We start from the raw sequence: 21517 nt of genomic DNA, 5'->3' as shown, positions 1-21517 counted from the left end.
AAATCTTCAATAACGCCAACCAACTGAGCATGCAGGCAAATCCATTCTTGGAAGAAAAGGGAAGCAATATCTTGAGGTATTATACTGCAGAGAACTGGAACATATTAACACTTTACAGTACCTGAATTCTGAACCAGATATCTATAATTTCATTAAAAAAGCAAATAGTTAAAGATCTCCAGGTACTAGTGAAATTTCTAACAGGACAATCAAAGGAGATGTTTCGAGTTATGGGTTCACATTTTGTTTCATTTATTTATAGCTTTCCTTAGAAATAAAATATTACATGACTCATGGAGACAGCCTGCACAGTGCCAATCTTCAAAAAAGGAGATTGGTTGATAATTACTGATCACATTGAGTATGGTTTTTGCATCAATACACTTAAATAATCTAGAATCCTGGTTTTTATGAAGCTGATATTCTAGACAAGAATAAGTCACGTTTTCTCAAGAGATTGGTGGCCATTTTTAATGGGTTTATCTTGCACTTTCTTACAGAACGGGTGAATGGAAAAAAACATTGTCTTTAATTGATTTGTCAATGGCATTTCACAAAGTGAACTGAGAAAAGTTGTGGGCGAAATGTAATAAGTGGGGGTGTCCGAAGCATCTTTTAAACATTCTAAGGAATCGTCATTATGGCACGAAGATCTAAATTAGATTAGATAGAGAGGGTTCCTTAATGGAACTTATGTCTGCCTATTGAGGCCTACGACAAGGCTGTGTTTTAGCACCTACACTTTTTTAGTTTGTATACAGCAGATGTTGTACAATACGAAAGTAATGTGTATCCCCCCACCCCGTAGTTGGAATTCGCCAGCTTGCATATGCTGATTATTCCCTCCTTATGGATCTGACACGGATAGGATAGCAACAATCTCTTAATTCCGTTAATTCCACAGAAAACTAAAATGATAATTTTCAGCCCGAACAACAGAGCAAAGACAAAATCTACAAAACATGTAATTGGTTTATTAATGATATGGAACTGGAGGTGGCACCCAATTGGAAATACTTTGGCTTCACCATTATAGAAAAGCACAGATACAAGATATGTTGCCTCGTCTTGTGGACTAGATGAAAAAACCAAATAAGAACAGCAAATTCTGTACTAAACCAATTTTGAAATTTTATTCTGGTAAAGTGACACCAGCTTTGCACTATGAAGCGGAATTCAAAGACATTACATTTCCTTGGTCTACGCTGGAAGGAAAAATATGGTGTACGTTTTTACACTTGCCTCAACGGGTTCCTATCATGATTATTCCATTTGAATTGGCTTTTACTTCTATTCAGGCGACAGCAGAACGGAAGAGACTGCTGCTGCTCTCAAAAATATTGTCTCTGCCATCTCACTCTTTGTGATTTGCATCGCCTGGTGGAAGTGAGATCTTGTATTGTTCTTAGCAATTGGATGCCGGATTGTTCCGTTCTTTTGCAAAAAAGTGGAACCACTAAAGATGAATTGGTTGACAACTCACCCATTGTTAAGAAGCAGCTTTGGCTTCGAGACTGGATTGAAACGTCTTGAGGAAAAATAAATATACGTTTTATTCCCATCTTCCCTATGAAGAGAAAAGATTATATTTGCCCAAATATTTAAACATTTGCCCTTCTAGAAAATGTAGATCCACTTTTATGAGGTTAAGATTTAATATTTTGCCTACTAGGGATATACGGGAAATTAGAGGAAAATTATAACGGGCATTACATTCTGCCATTATTGCAATATCCAGGAATTAGAAACTCTGAAGCATCTCTTCATAGAATGCCCTAATTTAATTTTAATATAACATTTTGGCAGATTTGTTCACGCTGCTCATAACATTCACACCAAAAGGTTCAGAATTAAGAAAATTAACTAAACAACATTTGAGATTAGATGATTTCTTGGTAAGAAAGAAATCTATTATTGAAAAGTATAAGAATCAACTAAAGTGGTATCAAATTGATGCCTATAATTGTGAAAATACAAAGATGCTCAAATTCATATGTGCTCAAAAAACGAGAGATATATGGAATCTTCTAAAACATGTAAACCCTATTGAACCAAAGGTTGACTCTTGTATTCCGTCTGATATTTGGACCGAATACATAATCAAGAAATTCAGTCTGCCCGTAAAATTTTAAGATTTTATCTATATTCCTCCTCTTTCGACATTCACGCAACCCTTACAGATCTCTATATCAGATATATTATGGGCCATTGGGAAATTAAATCCTTCTAAAGCAGCTGGCCCCGAAGGCGTGCCTCCTTGTGCATTTAAGAGTGATCCATATTCTAAAAGTTAAGTTTGACCTTATTCTTAAAACCACCACGACTCCAGACTCATGGGCTAATGCCATCTTTGTCCCAATTGATAAGAAAGGAAACCATATGAACCCATGTAATTATAGACCCATAGCTCTGACGCTTCATCAAAAGTTTTTTCGACCATTTTACTATTTGAACTGGAGAAATACATAAAGGAACACAATCTTCTAAATGTTAAATTGGTTTCAGAAAGGGGATGAGCACTATGCTTAATGCGACTGTACTTTCCCATCTTTTAGCCGGCACTAAAAGTCCTAAGTCTACGCCAGTTTATATTGCTTCTATCGATATGACCTCGGCCTTTGATACTATCATTAGAGATATTCTATGGAAATGAAATGGAACTGTTGAGTCTCCCGACCATACTAATATTTTGGATAATTAAGCTCCATCTAGGTACCTCATATCAAATTAGGGTCACCAAGGAAGGCTCCACCACGAAATCCATTCTTACTTTTGTTGGACTCAAACAGGGCTGCGTTTTTAGCAGCCACTTTATTCAATCTTTATATTTCTAATCTCGATATGATTTGGGATTCCATAATTACGTATGCGGTGCGAATAGGATCCATGCGTCTGCTCTGGTTGGCTTTTGCTGACGATATTTTATTATTGGACCCAACTCCTTATGGACATCAACATAAACGACATGCTTTCGCAAATTTTGCAGACACTCACAATCTTAGCGCAAATGTTGAAAAAAAAATGATGTATGTTTTCACTTCAAACAAAAAGCAATCCTAGCCAAATGGAAAATGAATGATATAATCCTAAAACAACCCACACATTTTACATATCTAGGTTCCAATATCTGTAATTCTTCCTCCCTAAAATATTGGGTAGAGCATCTAAATGAAAAGGTACGTCCATTAACATCACAAATGAAGATCATCTACAAAAAATTCGGTAAATTCTCTCTATTACCCTAAATAGAGTTTATTACGAAAAAGGTAGAACCTGTATTCTTGTATGCAACTGACATGTCCCTTCATAATGTAGATACCATTTTAAATACAATACAGGGATGTCTTATGAAGAAAACATTTGGTTTAGCAATGGCTATTCCCAATAAGGTCATACGGCATGATTTTGGGCTTATATCACTTGCAAGTCGCAATCACTGGCGTATTTTGTGTAATTATTCAAAGATCTTAGAACCTCCTAAAAATGTGTTGCATTATGATCTACATCATATGAGGCTTGCACAAAACCTGCCTATTGCTATGAGAACCTACCTAATTTATGTAAATGACATCTTGACAGAATTAGAGACATCTAATGAAGATCTAGCATTCGCCCAGCCCATGTGAACACATTTTTTTATGAAAAAGACTGGATTCAAACCATTGAGTCTATTTCCAACTATAAAACTTATTCCGACTATGCTAACCATACAAGAAAACGGATACCTTACCAACAGTATATTATTTCCTTTCCTTGTAAAAATGTTCAGTATATGTATTTAAGATTTAAATTGAATCAGTTACACACTCGTGAACGTATATCTCAATGGTTCAACTCTTCATCAGGATAACTAAGTGTAGATTTCCAGGCTGTGATGCCAAAATTGAATCATTAAAACATATAATTCTAGAGTGTATTCACTTTAAAAATATTAAATGTAATCTGTTTCTCAGGATTGTCAATCAACCTTTTGAAGACTGCTTGGTGTTTTTTGGAACAGACTGATGGAAGGATCACACAGACCACTGATATTTGCTTTGTTTCGGTTCATTGGTTACTTTGAACAGCTATGTGAGATTTATAAATCGTAATATGTTAGCCTCATGACCTAAAGGGACTAATGGTGTTTAACATGATGAGTGTTATCTCCTGCTCTGTTGTGGTCATTAGTCTTTTTAATAGTAATATGAGACTCTAAAAATGATTTAGGATGTTTTTCTGTCCTAAATGGATTTATTACGTTTAATATGATGAAAGTGTCACTTTTGATAATTGATTTTTTTTCCCTTCCTTCATGACTAGGAATGTTGAACATCGTGAAATGCAAAAGAATTTTATTTTTTAACCTTTTCTTTGTAAACATCTCTTTAAATTGTATATAATTATATTTAATTCTAATGGAACTTTGTATGCAATTGTTTAATTACCATTTTTTACAATTATTTTATGTTCTTCACATGTAAGCAATAATGAACTAATTAGATGAACATTGTTTGTAAAGGTTTTTCATAAACTAAGAGCAATAAAAAACAAAAACAAAAAAGGTTTTGCTGAAGAATTCTAAATTCAAATTCTTCTGTTCTAACAATTGCTGTTATTAGATTAATTGAGAGAGTTTTGGGGATGGACTCTTATTGTCATGTTCATGATTAGCAATGAATTTCTTTCTCTTTTCCTGTTTTTATTATTCACATTACGTATGAACTTACCATCTTATTGGAATCGTGGGGATATATTTATTGTATGTTAAAATGTAATTTGTTCATAGTATGTTCTGTGATAACTAAATATACAGATTGTTATGTAGCGTTTGTAACAAACTGTATACAATAAAAAAAAGATAATGATTGCATATCTAAAGCAAGGAAGGTGGGACTTTGCAACTCAGAACTCTATGCAAACACATCTTCACCTGAACTATGTCTGCTCTCTGCACAAACGCACTAATGAGGGATGCAGAACCCATGGTTGTATTATAACTGCATCTGCTTGCATCCACCAACCACACCACCGGGGTCTGTCCCCCTCCCGGAGGGCCCACAAAACGTACTGAAGCTCTTTGTGAACTGCTGCAGCACTCAGCTCTGTTGGCAAGATGAAAAGGGCTCCACTGCATAACAGCCAAAAGTTTGAGCAGCTTCCTGGTAGGGGCCCTCCAATGGCCCATATCCGGGTCTCGGTTTCTCCAGTAGTTGTTGAATCCTCCCCTTTGCTCACCTCAATACTGCCCGCAAATCAGCGCTGGCTCTCGCTTGCAGATCGAGATTACTAGTGTGATCTGTGCTGCATCATTATGCAGGCAATCTGCCGCTGTTTTCGTTTTGTTAGCTGGTGTGTCTCACCAGATTGAGAGGCTCTAATCCTGCTTGCATCAGTCAGCACCTCATGCTTGGTGGACACACCACTCTTAATGGAATACTGCGGCACTCCGCCCCATTACTAACATGGAAGGAGGTTCCTGCATAGGCCATCAAGAGCTTTCACAGTGGCTTCCTGAAAGGGGCCCTCCCATGGGCCATCCTGGGTTTCTTGTTGGTACAGGAGTTGCCGAACCCAACTCCCCTTAACCTTTCCTCTGCTTGCAGGCCAGCACCGGCTCCCTCCCTTCAGCCCACGAGCACTAGTGTGATCTGCGCAGCGCCATTTTGCAGACGACCCATAGCATTTTTCACTTCGTTCCCCAGTGTCTCCCACCGGATTGACATCCTCTAACAATACTGTTCTCTGTCTGGGCAGCAGGTAGAAACTATGCTAAAGGCTACATTTCTGGCTCTTCAGCACAGGCATTGAGGGGCTTCGGGTCAATGGTTTCCCGGAGCTGAAGCGCTCAAGGCCACGACCCCCCAACTTGGGTCCTTCCTATCATCTATCTCCCTCTCGATCTATGGTGTTCCCCTGGGGGGGGGTTTAACCTCTCGCCCTGACTTTTCAACCAATACCTGACAACTCTCGCCCACTGCATTGTCATTTTCTGCTCAAATTTCAAGTGCTAGGCTGACGACACTCAACTCATTTTCAGGCTGCCCTCGGCCACCTCCTCTCCCTCTCTCATCTCTGATTGCCTGCCATTCAAGATTGGTGTGCTACCAACGATCTTTGTCTGAATGCCAGAAAGTCGGAGATCCTCCTCATCGGCACACCTTCACCATCCTTTCCCCTCATTCTCTTGCCAGCCTCCCTTGGCCTTCCTACACCCACCTGTGAGGCTAAGAACCTCATTGTCACCTTTGACTCCACACTTTCCTTCTCCGCCCACATCTCTGATTTCTCTAAAAAGTCAAACTTCCTACTGCACCTTCTCAGAGGTACTCTGCCTTTCCCCTGCTTCCCTCAGAAGCTCACTGTCTCCCAAGCTCTGGTTCTCTCTAGGTTGGACTATTCTAACAGCCTCTTTCTAAATATACCTGCCTCTACTCTCCGCCCTCTGAATCTAATCCAGAACAGGACTGCGAGACTTGTCCTTGGCCTCAAGCCCTGGGATTCTATCTCTCCAGCTCTGAAATCTCTCCATTGGCTCTCAGTGGATGCAAGGATTAAATTCAAAACCTTCTGCATTGTCCACCAGGCATTCTGGGGTCTGGGTCCTTAATACCTTCAGCTATCCCTCCGGAAATACCTCCCCTCTCAAGCTCTTCGCTCCTCTACCTCTAACTCCCTCAGCGTCAGTCGTTTTGCAAAGAAACGGGCTTGGGGTAGATCTCGGTCTTTGGCTGGGGCCTCCCTCTGGAACAGCCTCCCTGCCACTCTAAAATTTGGAGAACCATCGCCGGTTCCGGAAGCAACTCAAGACCTTCCTCTTTGCTTCTGCCTTCACCCCCCGTCCTCTGCTGATCTGTTCTCTCGGCACTGTGCACCTGGCCACCCTCTATCCTCGAGCCCAGGTACCTTCTCACCCTGCCACCCTCCCGCACTGCCTCCGGGACACCCCTTGCACTGGGGTCTGTATCTATACCCATACAGCCCCCCCTTTTTCTTCCTGCATATCAGACCTACCCTGTCTGCTACTTTAAACCCAGCAATTGCCACTTGCTGGCTGCACTACCACTGTTTGTTGCCTTTATTATTTATTTATTTATTATTATTGATCTGTGTTTATCCTTTGCTCCGCACTTTCCACTCCCCCCTTCAATGAACTTTTCCCCTCCTTCCACGCACTTGCGCGTTCTCAATGCCACTGGGCCTAGTAAGATCATTGTTTTGTTCTCCCCTGTTCCATTCCCTTGCCTTGTCATGCTTTGAAACACTTGTGCATGAGCGCAAAAGAAATAAAATATCAATTCAATTAAAGAATTGCGTCTCATCATGTACCTCCTGATGCTCAGCTAGCTCTCCCAACTCCCACACTTATTTTCAACCATTTCTTTTCAGAGTTTCCTCCTCTTCAAAGATCTATTTCTGCACAGTTAATTCCTTGCACAGGGGAGGCCTGTCCTTTGTTTTCTTGCTCCACCATTCCATGGGACCACACAGAGACGCTTTTTGCAAGTGGCTTTTTAAGTGGCTGTTTGCTGGAACTAGCGTATGCAGGACTCAATAGGAACGTTGGAAAATTGCAACGGTACGCCTTCCATTATTGGTGAAAACAAGCAGAAACAAGGATACAGGGATAAAGAGACTATATATGCCAGCCTCTCCATATATCTGTTTTTGTTTTAGGAGCGTATTCTGCAAGGCTCCTTCCTTACTTACTCAGAATGCCATGAAACCTAGGGTGTGCATATGCTTTTTGCAAGTGGCTTTTTTAAGTGGCGGTTTGCTGTTCGCTGCTTCGTGCATAGTGAAAGTGAGCGTGTTGGGGTGAGTCTATCACACGGTAACTATTGAAGAGCGCCTAGCAACTACACTCCTTGTGAATTAGTGATCTGTTGATCGTGCCTTGATCGTACCTTTTACAACTTGTATTAACTTGTAAGGGCTGTAGACACATTGCGTGAAATAACGAGTGAGTACGAGTGAGTATGAGTAAAGGTCTTCTGTGTGTGGCGTACGAGCACCTCAGAGACTGGCACATAAATAAGTTACTCACCATAGTGACTAATGTACTTTTAGTCCATAGTCCCCTTTCCTCTATACTGCATGGGCATCCCTTCCAAGAAACGGGAGACGGAACCTTTTTCACCAGAAAAAAACCTTCTTTTCCTTTAAATTTAGAGGCACAAGGGTGTGGCCCAGGGAGACTCCACCCTCCGGTGCCACACCTCAGTCCCCACTGACGAGTCGACAATAGAATTAACATTGCCTAATGACACCAATATTATTGGGGGGGAGGCTGGTGGGACATATGGAGGAAAGGGGGACTATGGACTAAGAGTACATTGTCAATACAGCGAGTAACTTATGATTACTCTTATGTCCCGTCCCCTTTCCTCCATACTGCATGGGCGATTACAACTGAATGTAGCCCCAGGGTGGAGAGGAGACCCTCCTTAAGCAAATAGGTTCCTGAGAACTGCCTGTCCAAAAGCCGCGTTAGATTTAGAGCCGGCATCCAAACAGTAATGCTTGCAGAAAGCCGAGGGAGTGCCCAAGTGGCCGGCGTGCTTATGACTTGCCAAGGGACATGGAGCTGGAATGCGATGGCAGTTGCCTTGGCCCCGACTGCGTGGGCATGCATGTTGGCCGGAAGTGGTTTGTGCTGGCCCTCGTACACTTCTTTGATGGCAGAGACCATCCAGCGGGATATGGAGGACTTGGAAGCCTGATAAGCTAATCTTGAGCCTCCGAAGGTGACAAACAGGGCATTCTATTTGCGGAAGCCCTTGGTCCTGTCCAAATAGAAATTCAGGGCACGCCTGACATCCAGGCATTGCAGCACTCTGTGCTTCATCCTTAGGATCGGCAAAGAACGTAGGAAGGACTATTTCCTCGTTCAAGTGAAAAGCAGACGGCACCTTGGGCAGAAATGCTCGGTGTGTCCGCAGGGCTACTTTGACCCTGTGAAAGGTAGTATATGGTTCCGAGGCGACCAGTGCCTGGATCTCACTGACTCTACGAGCCGAGGTGAGGCCGACCAGTAAGGCCGTCTTGATGTTGATCAGCCTGATGTCCGCAAACACCATTGGATCAAACGGTTTGTGTGCCAGGGCGCCCAATACTATGTTAAGGTCCCACGCGGGGTGTGGTCTCTGATGGGCAGATAGAGCCTTGCAAGCCCTGTCAAATGTTTCTTGATGATAGTAGTCCGTGGTGGAGTGGAAGAGCCCCCCGGTAGATCTAATATGCGTTCCTGGACGTCAGGGTTGAATTTCGTTGCCCAAAGCCACGCTGTCCATCTCATGTCCATGGCGAGACAAATGGCACAGCCAGAGGTATCAATATGGCCCACGGTGGATTAATGAAGACCTGCGCCACCAGCTTGCCTTCAGCGAGCCCCGCCTTAAAGTGTGACTGGCTCTGCGTAGGGAGCACCGGGGCCGGGGGCGCGTGTGGAGGCACTTGTGGTGCCGCTAGCATAGTCGTGAGGACCTCCATGATGGCGTCCTTGAGGATAACCCCCATATGAGGTGACTTCATGAGGCCGAGGAACCTCTCGAAGAGCCCCTCTTCACATGCCAAAGAGGTTGCACGGGGTACTGACAGAGTAGACTGGGTCTGATAAGAGTCGCTGCATACCCTGCCCGTATGGACGTAGTGGGAAGCTGCCCTGCGCATTACAGGGGTAGGCTGTAGGCCACGTACCTGGTTGAGGCCCTTTCCACCTTGACACTCGTTCATCGCCTCATTTGTGGAATGGTGTTGGATGTGTGCCTCTGTCTGGCGCAGCGGCCATCTTGTCGAGCTGCCTGCCACGTGCCTGCAACGTGTTACTCAGCCCGCTGGGCCCATCCTCTTACAAGACTCATACGTGTGGATCACGAAGCCTACCCTGCTCCTCGGGCCTAGGCCTGGTAGGTGTGGCACCCTCGACCCGAGGGTCGGTAGAGTTGCGTTTAGGCGCCCCCTCGGACTTATTGCTGGTATTAGGGCATAGCCCCTCGGCCATATTGCTGGTACAAGGGTGGAGCCCATCAGATGATAATCCAGTACAAGAACCTTCTGGTCCCTCAACACTACCACCAGGAGGATCCAAGGATCCCTCGGTCCGGAGGCTGGTAGCTGCGGCAGCCTCTGTGCACGTGCTAGTAGAAGGACCTGACCAGTCCCTCCCGCGCAGGAGAGTTCCTGGGAAGGAGTCTCCTTTGCGGGGTGCTATGAAGAATATCGGCCCTACCTTGGGCTTGGCTCGATGTTTCACGAAGTTCTTGAGGTCCTCTGGAGGAGACTTCTGGAAGAGCTCCCTCCACCTGGCTAGTCTGTTCTTCAGCGCTTTTGAGGTCAGCGAGCCACACGCTGTACAAGTATGCCAACCGTGGTCTGGGCCAAGGCAATGTAGGCAAAGGGCGTGGGGGTCTGAAGTTGGGAAGAGCCCATTGCAGGATGGACATCTGCTGAACCCTGCGGAATTCGATATGCACCGGGGAGGAGCGTGAAGCCAGAGGACTGAGTACCTGAATGATAAAAAGACAAAGAGCAGAAGTATCTGTGCGTGGAATTACATGGCTGAAGCCAGACCTAGGAGCTATGGTGAATTCGGCCCATTCCCGTCGATGCGGAAAAGGGGACTGGGGTGTGGCACCAGAGGGTGGAGTCAGGGCAGCGCATGCTCCCTGGGCCGCACACCCGCGAGCCTCTAAATTTAAATGGGAAGCTTTTTTCTCGTGAAAAAGGTTCCGTCTCCTGTCCCTTGGAAGGGACGCCCATGCAGTATGGAGGAAAGGGAACGGGACGTAAGAGTATATGACCATATGACTTGGCCTGTCTGGTTAATGTGAGGTCTAGTGTAGTCATCCAATGGAATTAAGATCAAATAGTCCCAACCATACCCGAATGACCCCTCCTAGCCAATTTCCCTTGAAGAAGTTCTCTGGTGCTATGCCGGATGAGTATTTTACTCGTTTTGGCATGACGTGCAAATGTAATATTATTTCTCAACCCGGCCTCTTAACCGATGGAAGACTAGCAAAGATTTTTTTTGTAAAATTGAGCAAACTGCATGTGCTATGTCAAGCCAAATGTCTGCGACTGTGGAAGAAAATCGCCTACTTGAAATAGTGGAAGATTTGACTTCTAGTCTCCCCTGCGTTGCTTTAAAGTTGCTCTCTCAAGTTCTCCAGAGACCTATTGAAAAGGTCCCTGTGAATGAGGGAAATATATTTATTGTTAGGGGTAAAATACCTGAAGAGTGTGAATATAGTGAGACTACTATGACCCCTAAGAATGATGTTCTTAACCTCTGATAAATATAGGACTGTCTTGCTGTTCTATGCTCTCTGATACGTTTGTGCTAGTGACGACCTTGAAAGCGATATTTGAAAAAAGTATGACAGCGGCGCAAATGGTAACTGAAGTATCCAATTAATTACCTTTTGTGCCCAATTCAGTATTTGATTTGCTGGGTGAAACTGCTCCTAAAAACAATTCTTTAAGTAGAATTGAGGTTGAACCCATCACCGGGCAGATAATTCGTAAAGAGCTGTGGCATCCACATGAGATATCTTCCTCTGAGCAGACGGCGATCAACTTGGATGGGTGTATGCATTCCCGACTTCCCTAAAGACTTGAGCTTTGATAGCATCGACACTGAAGAATTGTTTGAAGCCTTGGAGAATGTTTTGACTACCCTGGTTGTTAAGTGCGACGACAGAGCGCAAACTTGATGTGCAGTCCTTGTTGTTGCACAAGAGTATCAATAAGGGTAGAAAAACTCTTAGAGATAGCAGCACAAACACAGAACAGGCAATGCCTAAAAATATTTTGGCATTAAGTATAGGAAACATGAACTACCCTGAATCAGTGGCACCCCTTTTTTAAGGATCTTATTTAGAACGCCGAAGTTTTTTGCCTGTGAATACATTTTATTGGCGTGGAGCCTAATGTATGCTAGTGATATTCTCGAATACAACATGGCAATGTTTGTGAAATTGAGCTCTCTAGATAATGATACTTTTATAGTCGAGTTGATAAAGGTATTTCACAAAATTGAGAACCAACAGGACTTAAGTGTAATAGACTCAATGTGCACTGTATACTTGAGATGGGCCAAGGAAAATGCCCCATTATGGTTTCCAAATTCACATTCAAAGGTCAAATAGTTACTGAAAATGTCGATAAATGACTATGCCAAAGAACTTCACATGATCAATCTATCAACTAAAACTAATAGAGTTATATTTTTGGTGTTTTGGATGAAAGACTCAACAAAACCAAAATATCAAAGTGCTTTTCCAGATTGCATCACCATCAGGCGCTACCTCCTATTTAAATTTAATATGTGACACCCAATGGAGCTCTTGGGAGCAAGATATGCTATTGCTAGGCACTTGAGATTACGCACACTGTGTGGTACAGTGGTCATTGAAACTGCAAAACATTATTTGTCACTGTGAGAGTCTAAAGTCTTTGATAACTAAATACTTTAAAGCATATGACAAAGCCAGCAATAATGAGAACATGCATGGCACATGGGAAGCCCTCCTGTGTGGAAATGATGTGAACCTTATTTTCCATTTGATAAAATGTTATGAGCTGATTTGATCTATTTTAAAAGGGAATTGTCCCTCTGCACTTTGTTTTTATAGAAATTGTTTTCATGGCGATAAACTGATTTGGAAATATGTATTGAAATTAGTGTTTGTTATGCTTGTTTTTATATGTAAAGCCTTTGTTGGCTATGCACATATTAATCAATAAATAAATATAGGAGCCAGTCCATGGAGGGAAACAGATGAGTTCTACTTGTAAATAATTGCCACATACACAAACTACTACTTTCTCCCTAGTGTCTGTGTCCTTTTATTAACCTCGTTTCCCTCAGGGAGTGAGCATTAGAACAACTCCAAGGCATGCCCCAGTTGGGCCAGGCAATACACAAATACACACGGCACTGTAGCTTTTGAAAAAGAAAAGACTAGCACTATTGTTTAATAATCCAATCATTCAAAGACGTTAAGATCATATTATGCAAAATGTGATATAACAATGAAAGGTTTGTTTAAAATGCATGCGTACACTTATAAAAAGCCATACTTACCACTGTTTTCACATTGGGAGCATTGTATTAGTGCTTCAGACTTCCCTTTCTTATTGGATTCTTTACCCTTCAGACAAATCCCACACAACGCATTTGGGCTGACCTTCAACTGAAAGGGTAGAAAAGGGCATACAATCATGACACAAGAACCCATACTGGGTTCAACAGGATTCTCTGAAGTTGTGGTATACAGTATATTTATATATTCTGTTTTGATCTGTCAAACACAGCAAAAGAAATTCAAATGTCTCCTGGTCTAAATTTAAGAAGGGTGATGTTTACTCCTGATCATTTACTGACATCAGTGGGTTGCACGCCGAAGGATTCGAATGAACAAGTCACCATCATTTAAAATAGCAATTATTTTGTGTATGGTCAACCACTTTCACCCTACCACAACAAATTCACTGACTTTCGGAGAAAAATCAGAGCTTTCAAAGTTTTGCCATGAAGAATATATTAAGTAAAAGAACAGCACATGCACAGGCGCGCAGAAACATCTCTATATACATACAGAAATTGCACCAAATTTTGTATGTCCTCATAATACCTCAACACACACCTGTTTGAACCCATTTTTAATTACAAAACTTTTTCCAGATAAGAAATGAAACAGAAAAAGGGCAATAATGAGGGATCCATCAAAAGAAAAGAGGATTATACAACTCAAAAATTAACAGATTGCCAAACAATTTTGTTTATGAAATACCATGTTGTAGGAGGAACACAATGTTTCAGAGCTGTACACTCAACACATCCTAATCGCCCCAGCATACGACTATCTAACCAAGTAAACCAGTCTCGCTAAATAATGTGCCTTTCGAAGCAGAAAGTTGCACTACCAATGCTAAACTTCGAAAGGAGTGTGTGGGTTGGTCATCTGTGGCGAGTAGCATCAAAACTAGCCTGATTAGCGTACAACCTGCCAAAAATGTTATCAATTTGTTGGATTAACTGCTAGCACATGCAGTACCCGAAGAGGATCTGTAAAGAGGCGAGGTGGACTGCTTATTTTTTATTCTATTGAGGACGTGGGCAGAAAATGGCTTGACATTACAATGTAATGATTTTCTTTCTGGCAGCTGGAGATTAACGTTTTCTTTTTTAAAAATACATGAATGCTAGAATGAATTTAAAATATATGGGAGCCAGAAATCAACCTACTCCCTCCAATTTTTGCAGAGAATATAAAATGTTCCTTCGCTCCATCCCTTTCTAGCGCCTGCCATGGTTTGTTTTGTTTTTCGCCACATTCCTGGAACTGACTGTACGATCACTAAACGCTTTCACCAAGTAATTGATAACCTTCATTCTCAAATGACGGGAGGGCGCACCTTTAGCATTCTGCAATAAGTGATGCGCAAAATTACACTCATGAGCTTGCAAACAGGCCCACAAAGTAAGCGCAGTGTGGCAGTTGTAGGACCATCATTGGTTGATAGTAGATTTCTTGTACACGCCATCACACAGACAGAATAGACCCAACAAGAACAACTTCTGGACATCTGCCATCACAGCTGAAAAGACTACTCCACCAAGAGGAAGACTTTACCTCTAGTCAAAAATGTGCATGATTGTAAATGAAAGGGGGTGGGGCCGGGGGTATAACCGGGCAGCTTTTAAAATTCATTACCTGAGCATATATTTACAAAGTTCACCTTTTTCACTGCATTGCATTACTGTTACATATTGACAAACACATCAATGCACATAGCGTGACAACATTGTTATGGTGATTTCCAAATGTGGTTTAATATGGTCTTGCTATCAATCACTGTCGACTGGTCCCTTGATGTGGTTCTTTATATCGTTGTATACATGTAACACTGTATTTTCGTCCCATGAAAACGACATTTCTCACTTTTCTAGTGGAGGCAGGTGCGCTTAGAATGTCATTCTCATTACCACTGCATCACTAAATCTGTAGATAAGAAAGAGTTAAATAAGGAACAAGTTACTTACCTGTAACTGTTGTTCTCCAGCATGGGTCTGGCATGGATTCACATGCTCATGAATATTCCCAGTCGTCAGGCTGGGAATCCTCGGTAAAGAAAAAACCAGTATCAGTTTCGTTTCTGATCTGTCTTTCGTAGTAATAACCAATCACTGGTCTCTGCGTCATACTGACCACAGCCAATGACTGCCCTCTACCTAAGCACCGCCTCTGGCAGCCATCTTCAGATTTGGAAGCACGTGAAGTGGCAGTATGACCAAGTGAAGAGCCGCAGAGGGGTAGGCGGGAGGGTTCGCATGTGAATCCCTGCCAGACCCATGCTGGAGAACAACAGTTACAGGTAAGTAACTTGTTCCTTCTCCAGCAATGGGGCTGGCATGGATTCACATGCTCATGAATAAAGAATACATAGCAGTACACACATGCACAACCACGGGAGGTGGCAAAGGCTCAACATTAAGCATTGCATCAAACTCAACATTAAGCATCTTACCTCCCCACCAGGCTCACCTCAGGCGAACAGGTTGCGCAGCACTGCTTGGCCGACCCTGGACTCCTCCCTGGAATCCCGATCGACGCAGTAGAACTTCGTGAAGGTGTGCGTCGACCTCCACGTAGCAGCCCTGCATATGTCCAGCCGGGGCACACCAGAAAGGAACGCCGTGGTAGCTGCGATCGCTCTGGTGGAATGGGCTCTCGGACGGCCAGGCAGCGGTCGGTTTGCCAACCGATGACAGTACATGATACAGCCGGAGAGCCATCTGGAAATGGAAGCCTTCGAGAGAGCCTTCCCCTGATTGACAGGTCCAAAGTTCACAAAGAGTTGTGACGTCTTCCGAAAACACTTTGTGCGGTCCACGTAGAACTTCAGCGCTTTAGCCACATCCAGCGAGTGCAAAGTTCTCTCAGCCGGCGACGAAGGCGACGGGAAGAATACAGGCAACACCAAGGGTTCGTTGAGGTGGAAGTCCGACGGTACCTTGGGCATGAAGGAGTGGTGCGTCCTGAGCACTACCCTCGTGTCGTGAAAAGTCAAGTACGGGGCCTTGCAGGAAAGGGCCTGGATCTCTCCCACCCGTCGTGCGGAGGTGATGGCCACAAGAAACGCTGTTTTCCACGACAGAAACTTCAACGGGGCCGAGTGCAGAGGCTCGAACGGAGGTCCCATGAGCTTGGTCAGCACCACGTTGAGCTCCCACGCCGGGGCCGGAGCCTTCACCGGCGGGAACGATCTGAACAGTCCCTTCATGAACTCTTTCACCAGACGATGAGACCACAAGGACGTCCGCCCCGTGGTTCTGGTGTATCGGGAGATCGCAGCAAGATGAATCTTGATGGACGTGTGTGCCAGTCCAGCTTTGGCCAGCATCAGCAGGTACGGCAGTACTTGGGGAGCCGTAATCCGTAGAGGGTTAATCTTCTGTGCGTGGCACCAGACAGAGAACCTCTTCCATTTGTGTCCGTAGCATTTAAGAGTCGAGGACGCCCTGGCCTTTGTAAGGACCTCTCTGCAGTCGGCCGGTATGTCGTATCCTCCAAACTCTAGCGCTGCAGGAGCCAGGCCTGCAAGTTCAGCGATTTCGGGTCGTGGTGGAGGATGGCGCCTCCTTCCCTGGAGAGCAGATCCGCGTCCACCCGCAGCTTGATTGGCGGGGACGCTGACAAGTCCAGAAGGTCCGGGAACCATATCTGCCTCGGCCACGCAGGTGCGACGAGGATCATCCTGCACCGTGACCTCTTGAGCTGGTTGACGAGCCGGATTAGCAGTGGCAAAGGAGGGAACGCGTAGAGGAACAGGCCCTCCCAGGGGAACGAGAAAGCATCGCCCATGCTTCTCGCCTGGGGAAACCTGCTGGCGAACCTCCGGCACTTGGAGTTCGTCGCCGTCGCGAACAGGTCGATCTGGGGTGTGCCCCACCGTCGGAAGAGGCGATCCACTAGATCCTGCCGTAGTTCCCACTCGTGGCACGAGCGCAGCTCCCTGCTGAGTGAGTCGGCGATGGTGTTTTTTATCCCTGCCAGATGAAACGGCACCAGAAACATCCCTTGGGCGCCTGCCCAATGCCACAGGTCCTGCGCCTCCTTGGACAGTGCTGGGGACCTGGTTCCACCCTGTTTCCTGATGTAAAACATGGTGGTGGTGTTGTCGGTGAAGATCCTCACCACCTTGCCCTTGAGGGACGGAAGGAAGGACCTGAGGGCCCAAAACACTGCACGGAGCTCCAGGACGTTGATATGTAAGGATTTCTCCGTCGGGAGCCAAAGGCCTCTTGCGTGCAGATTTTCGGTGTGTGCTCCCCACCCTTCCAGGGAGGCATCCGTGGTCACTGTCTCCTGGTGGGCTGGGGTCTGGAAGTCCATGCCCGCCGTCAGATGCGCGCGGGTGCCCCACCACCGGATCGCTCGTCGGAAACTCTCGTCGAGTGTGATTCTTTCCTCGAAGCTGCCCGTCGTTTGGATCCAGCGCGCGTCCAGGAACTCCTGCAAGGGGCGCATCCGGAGCCTGCACATGGGAATGAGGTAGATGCAGGAAGACATCATTCCGAGGAGGGACTTGATGGACCTCACCTTGGCCGCGTCGGCCACCAACATCCGCTGCACCTTGCCCAGGATGGTCCTGGTCCTCTCCTCCGACGGGGAGGCCAGAAGGGACACTGTGTTGAGCCTTGCTCTGGTAATGACGCCCTTGGACCACAAACCTGAGGAATTTTCGGTGCCCCTTAAGGATGGGAATATGGAAGTAGGCATCCTCCAAATCCAACGACGACAGGAAGTCTCCTTCCTCCAGCTGACCCAGGACGTGCTGGAGGGTGACCATCCGGAACTTTTGCGCCTTGATGAACTTGTTCAGACGTCGCAGGTCCAGGATGGGGCGCCATCCCCCCGTCTTCTTCTTCACGAGGAAGTATCTCGAGTAAACTCCGGAGCCCCGAAGCCTCTTTGGGACGAGTTCGATGGCGCCCTTCCTGAGCATCGCCTTTACCTCCAGGAGAAGTTGAGGGACGTGAAGTTCTTTCCTGGCCACGGGGGGGACGCGCGGACACTTTCTTTGAAACTCGAGCGCGTGGCCCCGGGCCAAGGCGTCCAGCACCCAACGGTCGGTGGAGATGGACTCCCACACGCTGACGAAGCTCGCCAGCCGGCCTCCCACCGGGGTGCTTCGGTGGGGGCCCGACCCCACGGCCGGTTCAATCCTGCTTCGACGAGGCTTTGCCGTCTTGTCCTTGGCGACGACGGCGGGGTCCGCCAGACTTGCCTCGTCCTCTGTAGGCCTCCTGAGACGACGAGCGGGCCGCTTGACGGTAGGAGGAGAAACCGCCGCCGGAACCTTTGGAGGCGCCCTTGCCTCCGCTGCTCCGAAAGGGCGTCCGTCGTTGTTGCAGAACTTCAAGGGCCCGGGCCGTCTCGGTGTCCGCTTTAATGGCCTGAAGGGAATCGTCCACTGTTTTCCCAAACAGGTTGTTCCCATCGAAGGGCATGTCCAGGACTCTGGTCTGAACGTCTTGACGGAAGTCCGTAGCCTTGAGCCATCCACGCCGCCTAAGGCAAACGCCGTTGCCCAACTGGCGGAACCCAGTGTCGGCGATGTCCGTCGCAACGGTAATGGCGTGGTCCGAAGCCACCTCACCTTCCTGCAGGATCTCCAGGGCCTCTGCCCTCTTGTCGTCCGGCAAGAAGTCCAGCAGGGGAGCCAGTTTGTACCGGAGCTCCCTGTCGTATCGGGCCACGATAGCCAAGGCGTTGGCAGCTTTAATCGTCGTCGCTGCAGACGAGATGACCCTGCGTCCCATAGCGTCCAATTTCTTTCCCTCGCCGTCCGGTGGGGAAGTCGATGTGGAGGCCGCACCCCCCCCCGCTTTCTTCCTGGCCGCCGCGGAGACGACGGAGTCCGGGGTAGGCTGCGCCCGGAGGCACAGGGGGGCCGTGTCTGGGACCCGGTACTTTTTCTCGTACCGGTCTCTTCTAGCTGGCGTCGTGGAAGGGTTCTTGAGGAGGGTGAGGCCCTCATCCCAAATGTCGTCCAATAGAGGCACTGCGAGGACCGTCTTCCTCTTGGCCTCGCGCCGCTGATAAAGGAAACCTTCCTTCTTCTTCTCCTCAGGGCAGAGTTGGAAAAGCTCGGATGCCCTGGCGATCATGGAGTGGAACGATCCAATCTCGTCGGGCGGAGAAGCCCTGGTGGGAGGCGACGACGGTACATCCTCGTCGTATACCTCGTCGTCCGTACCCGTCGCTGCCGTGTCAGTCCCCGTATCATCCCCTCGGGTGGACGGGGAGGAGGGCTGGAAGGGGCGCGACGGCTGAAAAGGAGGAGGAGGGTGGATCCTTCTTTTCTTGGTAGGGGGAACCCCAGAAGGTCCCGGTTCTGGGTCCCCCGACGGGAGAGGTTCCGTCGGCAACGGTAGTCTCGTCCTTATCTCTGAGCATAAGGACTGTATAGCCAACAAAATGGCCGCCAAGCTGTCTCGCGGCGCTGGCAGAGGGGAATCCGGCGGGCGATCAGGGGCCCCGTCGGTACCCTCGACGATGTCGTCGTCACCTGCGTCGGGATCCATCCCGACGGGCCGGTCTTCTTCCACGCCGAGGCCGTGGCTTAAGACCTCGACCAGCTCCTCCTCCGAGGTTGAGGCCGAATCTACGACGACGCCCTGCCCCCCTTTTTTCTTCCCCAAGGGGGATTTCACGGGGGTCCTATCGATGGGCACAAAAGAGGACTCCCTCCGAGGTGGCAGGGAGACTCTGAGCCCCGAGGTCGCCACCACTGGTGTAGCCTCCACAGGCTGAGCCAGGGCCGCCGCGACAGCTTCGATAGAGGGCTTGGCCGGATGGATTAAGGCCTTCACCACCTTAGGTGCGCTCACCGCCTTATCCTTGAGGGGGGGGACACTGCCTCGCTCCCCCTCCGCCTTTGAGCTTGACCGGGGCCTCTCCATGAGCCTCGCCGGGTGCTCGGCCTTCCTCTTACCCGACCCAGAGCGTTGGCTTGTGGTTGATGGTGCCGGGGAGGGTGCGCCCAGCCTGGCGCCCGTAGAGCCCGACCGTTCGGCGCTCCCGGTGCCAGCGGACTCGCGGTGCTTGGCCTTATGTTGGACCCCCGTCGCCGGGGCGTCCTCAAAGGTCTTAGAAGACCGCTCGGATTTCTTCCTCTTCTTCTCGCCGGACGGGCTCTTCCCTTCCAGCCAGTTGGCGAGACGTTGATGGCGGTCCTTCATGGTCCGCTCCGACATGTTGCCGCAAAACGCACAGTCCTTCTCCACGTGCGTCTTGTCCTCATGTAAGCAGTAGAGACAAAAGGAGTGTTCGTCCTCCTTAAAGACGTTCTGGAGCTGGCATCCAGGGCAGATCCTGAACAGCTTTCCGGGCGTCGAGCTTCCCTTCTCCTGGGCCATGTCCGGGCCTGAGAAACTTCTGGAGTCCTCCAAAAGCGTAGCTCGACGAAATCTTCACCCTTGAGGGGCGCAGACGAATCCGACACGGGTCCCCGTTGATCGGATGGAGAGTCGGTGGAGCTTGAGGCTCTTTTGACCGAAAAAACGAAGTTTTTGAGAAAAAACTTGAAAAAATAGCACTAACGCTCGAGAGCAATAACACGAGGATCCCAACACATGAACGTGCGGTAAAAATCTGAAGATGGCTGCCAGAGGGGGTGCTTAGGTAGAGGGCAGTCATTGGCTGTGGTCAGTATGACGCAGAGAGCAGTGATTGGTTATTACTACGAAAGACAGATCAGAAACGAAACTGATACTGGTTTTTTCTTTACCGAGGATTCCCAGCCTGACGACGGGGAATATTCATGAGCATGTGAATCCATGCCAGACCCCATGCTGGAGAAACAACGTGCCATCCCACTTTAGACTAACGTTTCCTTCCATTAATACATCTGAAAAAGTTACCGAACTTCGATATGGACAACAGCAGCAGTGTGGCTCCTGGTCGCAGAGTTACACAACGGAGAGCACCAGAATAGAACGACGCAGTTCATGTGGGCATGGCTCACCCATATGACATCGCTTCCTGGAAATTTTCGTGTACCACAAAATCATGGAACAGACAGAGCTTAAAAAAAATAAGTTACCCAAGGTATTTAAAATCTTTTCAGATACGGGGTTATGGTAGGGTGGGAAAGATGAAACTGCAGGAAGTTAAAAGTGACCATTTAAAAAAATAAATTAAAAAAAAGTACAAAAGACAAATTATTGCTTTTTCTAATCTTCTCTTCCCAGAGACAAAGTAATCGCCATCATAGTAGGAAGGGCAGAAGAGAAAAAGAAATACAGCACTCTGCAACTCATTTGTTGCTGACTCGTGTCTAGGTATTCAGCTAGTATTGGTCGATCTAAATACTGGGTGGGAACTGTGGAGAAACTATCTAAAGCCGTGAATGTCATGGTTCCCATGCGGCAATGCACCTGGTGATCCCCACACACAGGCCGGCATCGAGGGCCCACTGACTATTTGTCAGGGTCCATTCCAATATGATGTTTGGGTCTGTT

The 21517-nt window shown here is 46.9% G+C and overlaps 1 protein-coding gene across 3 annotated transcripts in view; it reads right to left on the bottom strand.

The window, feature by feature from the left end:
• Nucleotides 1-21517, bottom strand: part of PHF10 (PHD finger protein 10) — an 815357-nt gene that overhangs the window by 120531 nt on the left and 673309 nt on the right. For all 3 annotated transcript variants that reach the window (XM_069606947.1, XM_069606949.1, XM_069606948.1), the window contains one exon: nucleotides 13070-13178. In XM_069606947.1, coding sequence (XP_069463048.1) covers nucleotides 13070-13178 — 109 coding nt within the window. The remainder of the gene's footprint in view (nucleotides 1-13069; nucleotides 13179-21517) is intronic.

The sequence above is a fragment of the Ambystoma mexicanum genome, chromosome 4p (assembly GCF_040938575.1).
Source record: "Ambystoma mexicanum isolate Mex_15411 chromosome 4p, UKY_AmexF1_1, whole genome shotgun sequence".
NCBI lineage: Eukaryota > Metazoa > Chordata > Amphibia > Caudata > Ambystomatidae > Ambystoma > Ambystoma mexicanum.
This window is presented reverse-complemented; position numbering and strand designations above follow the sequence as displayed.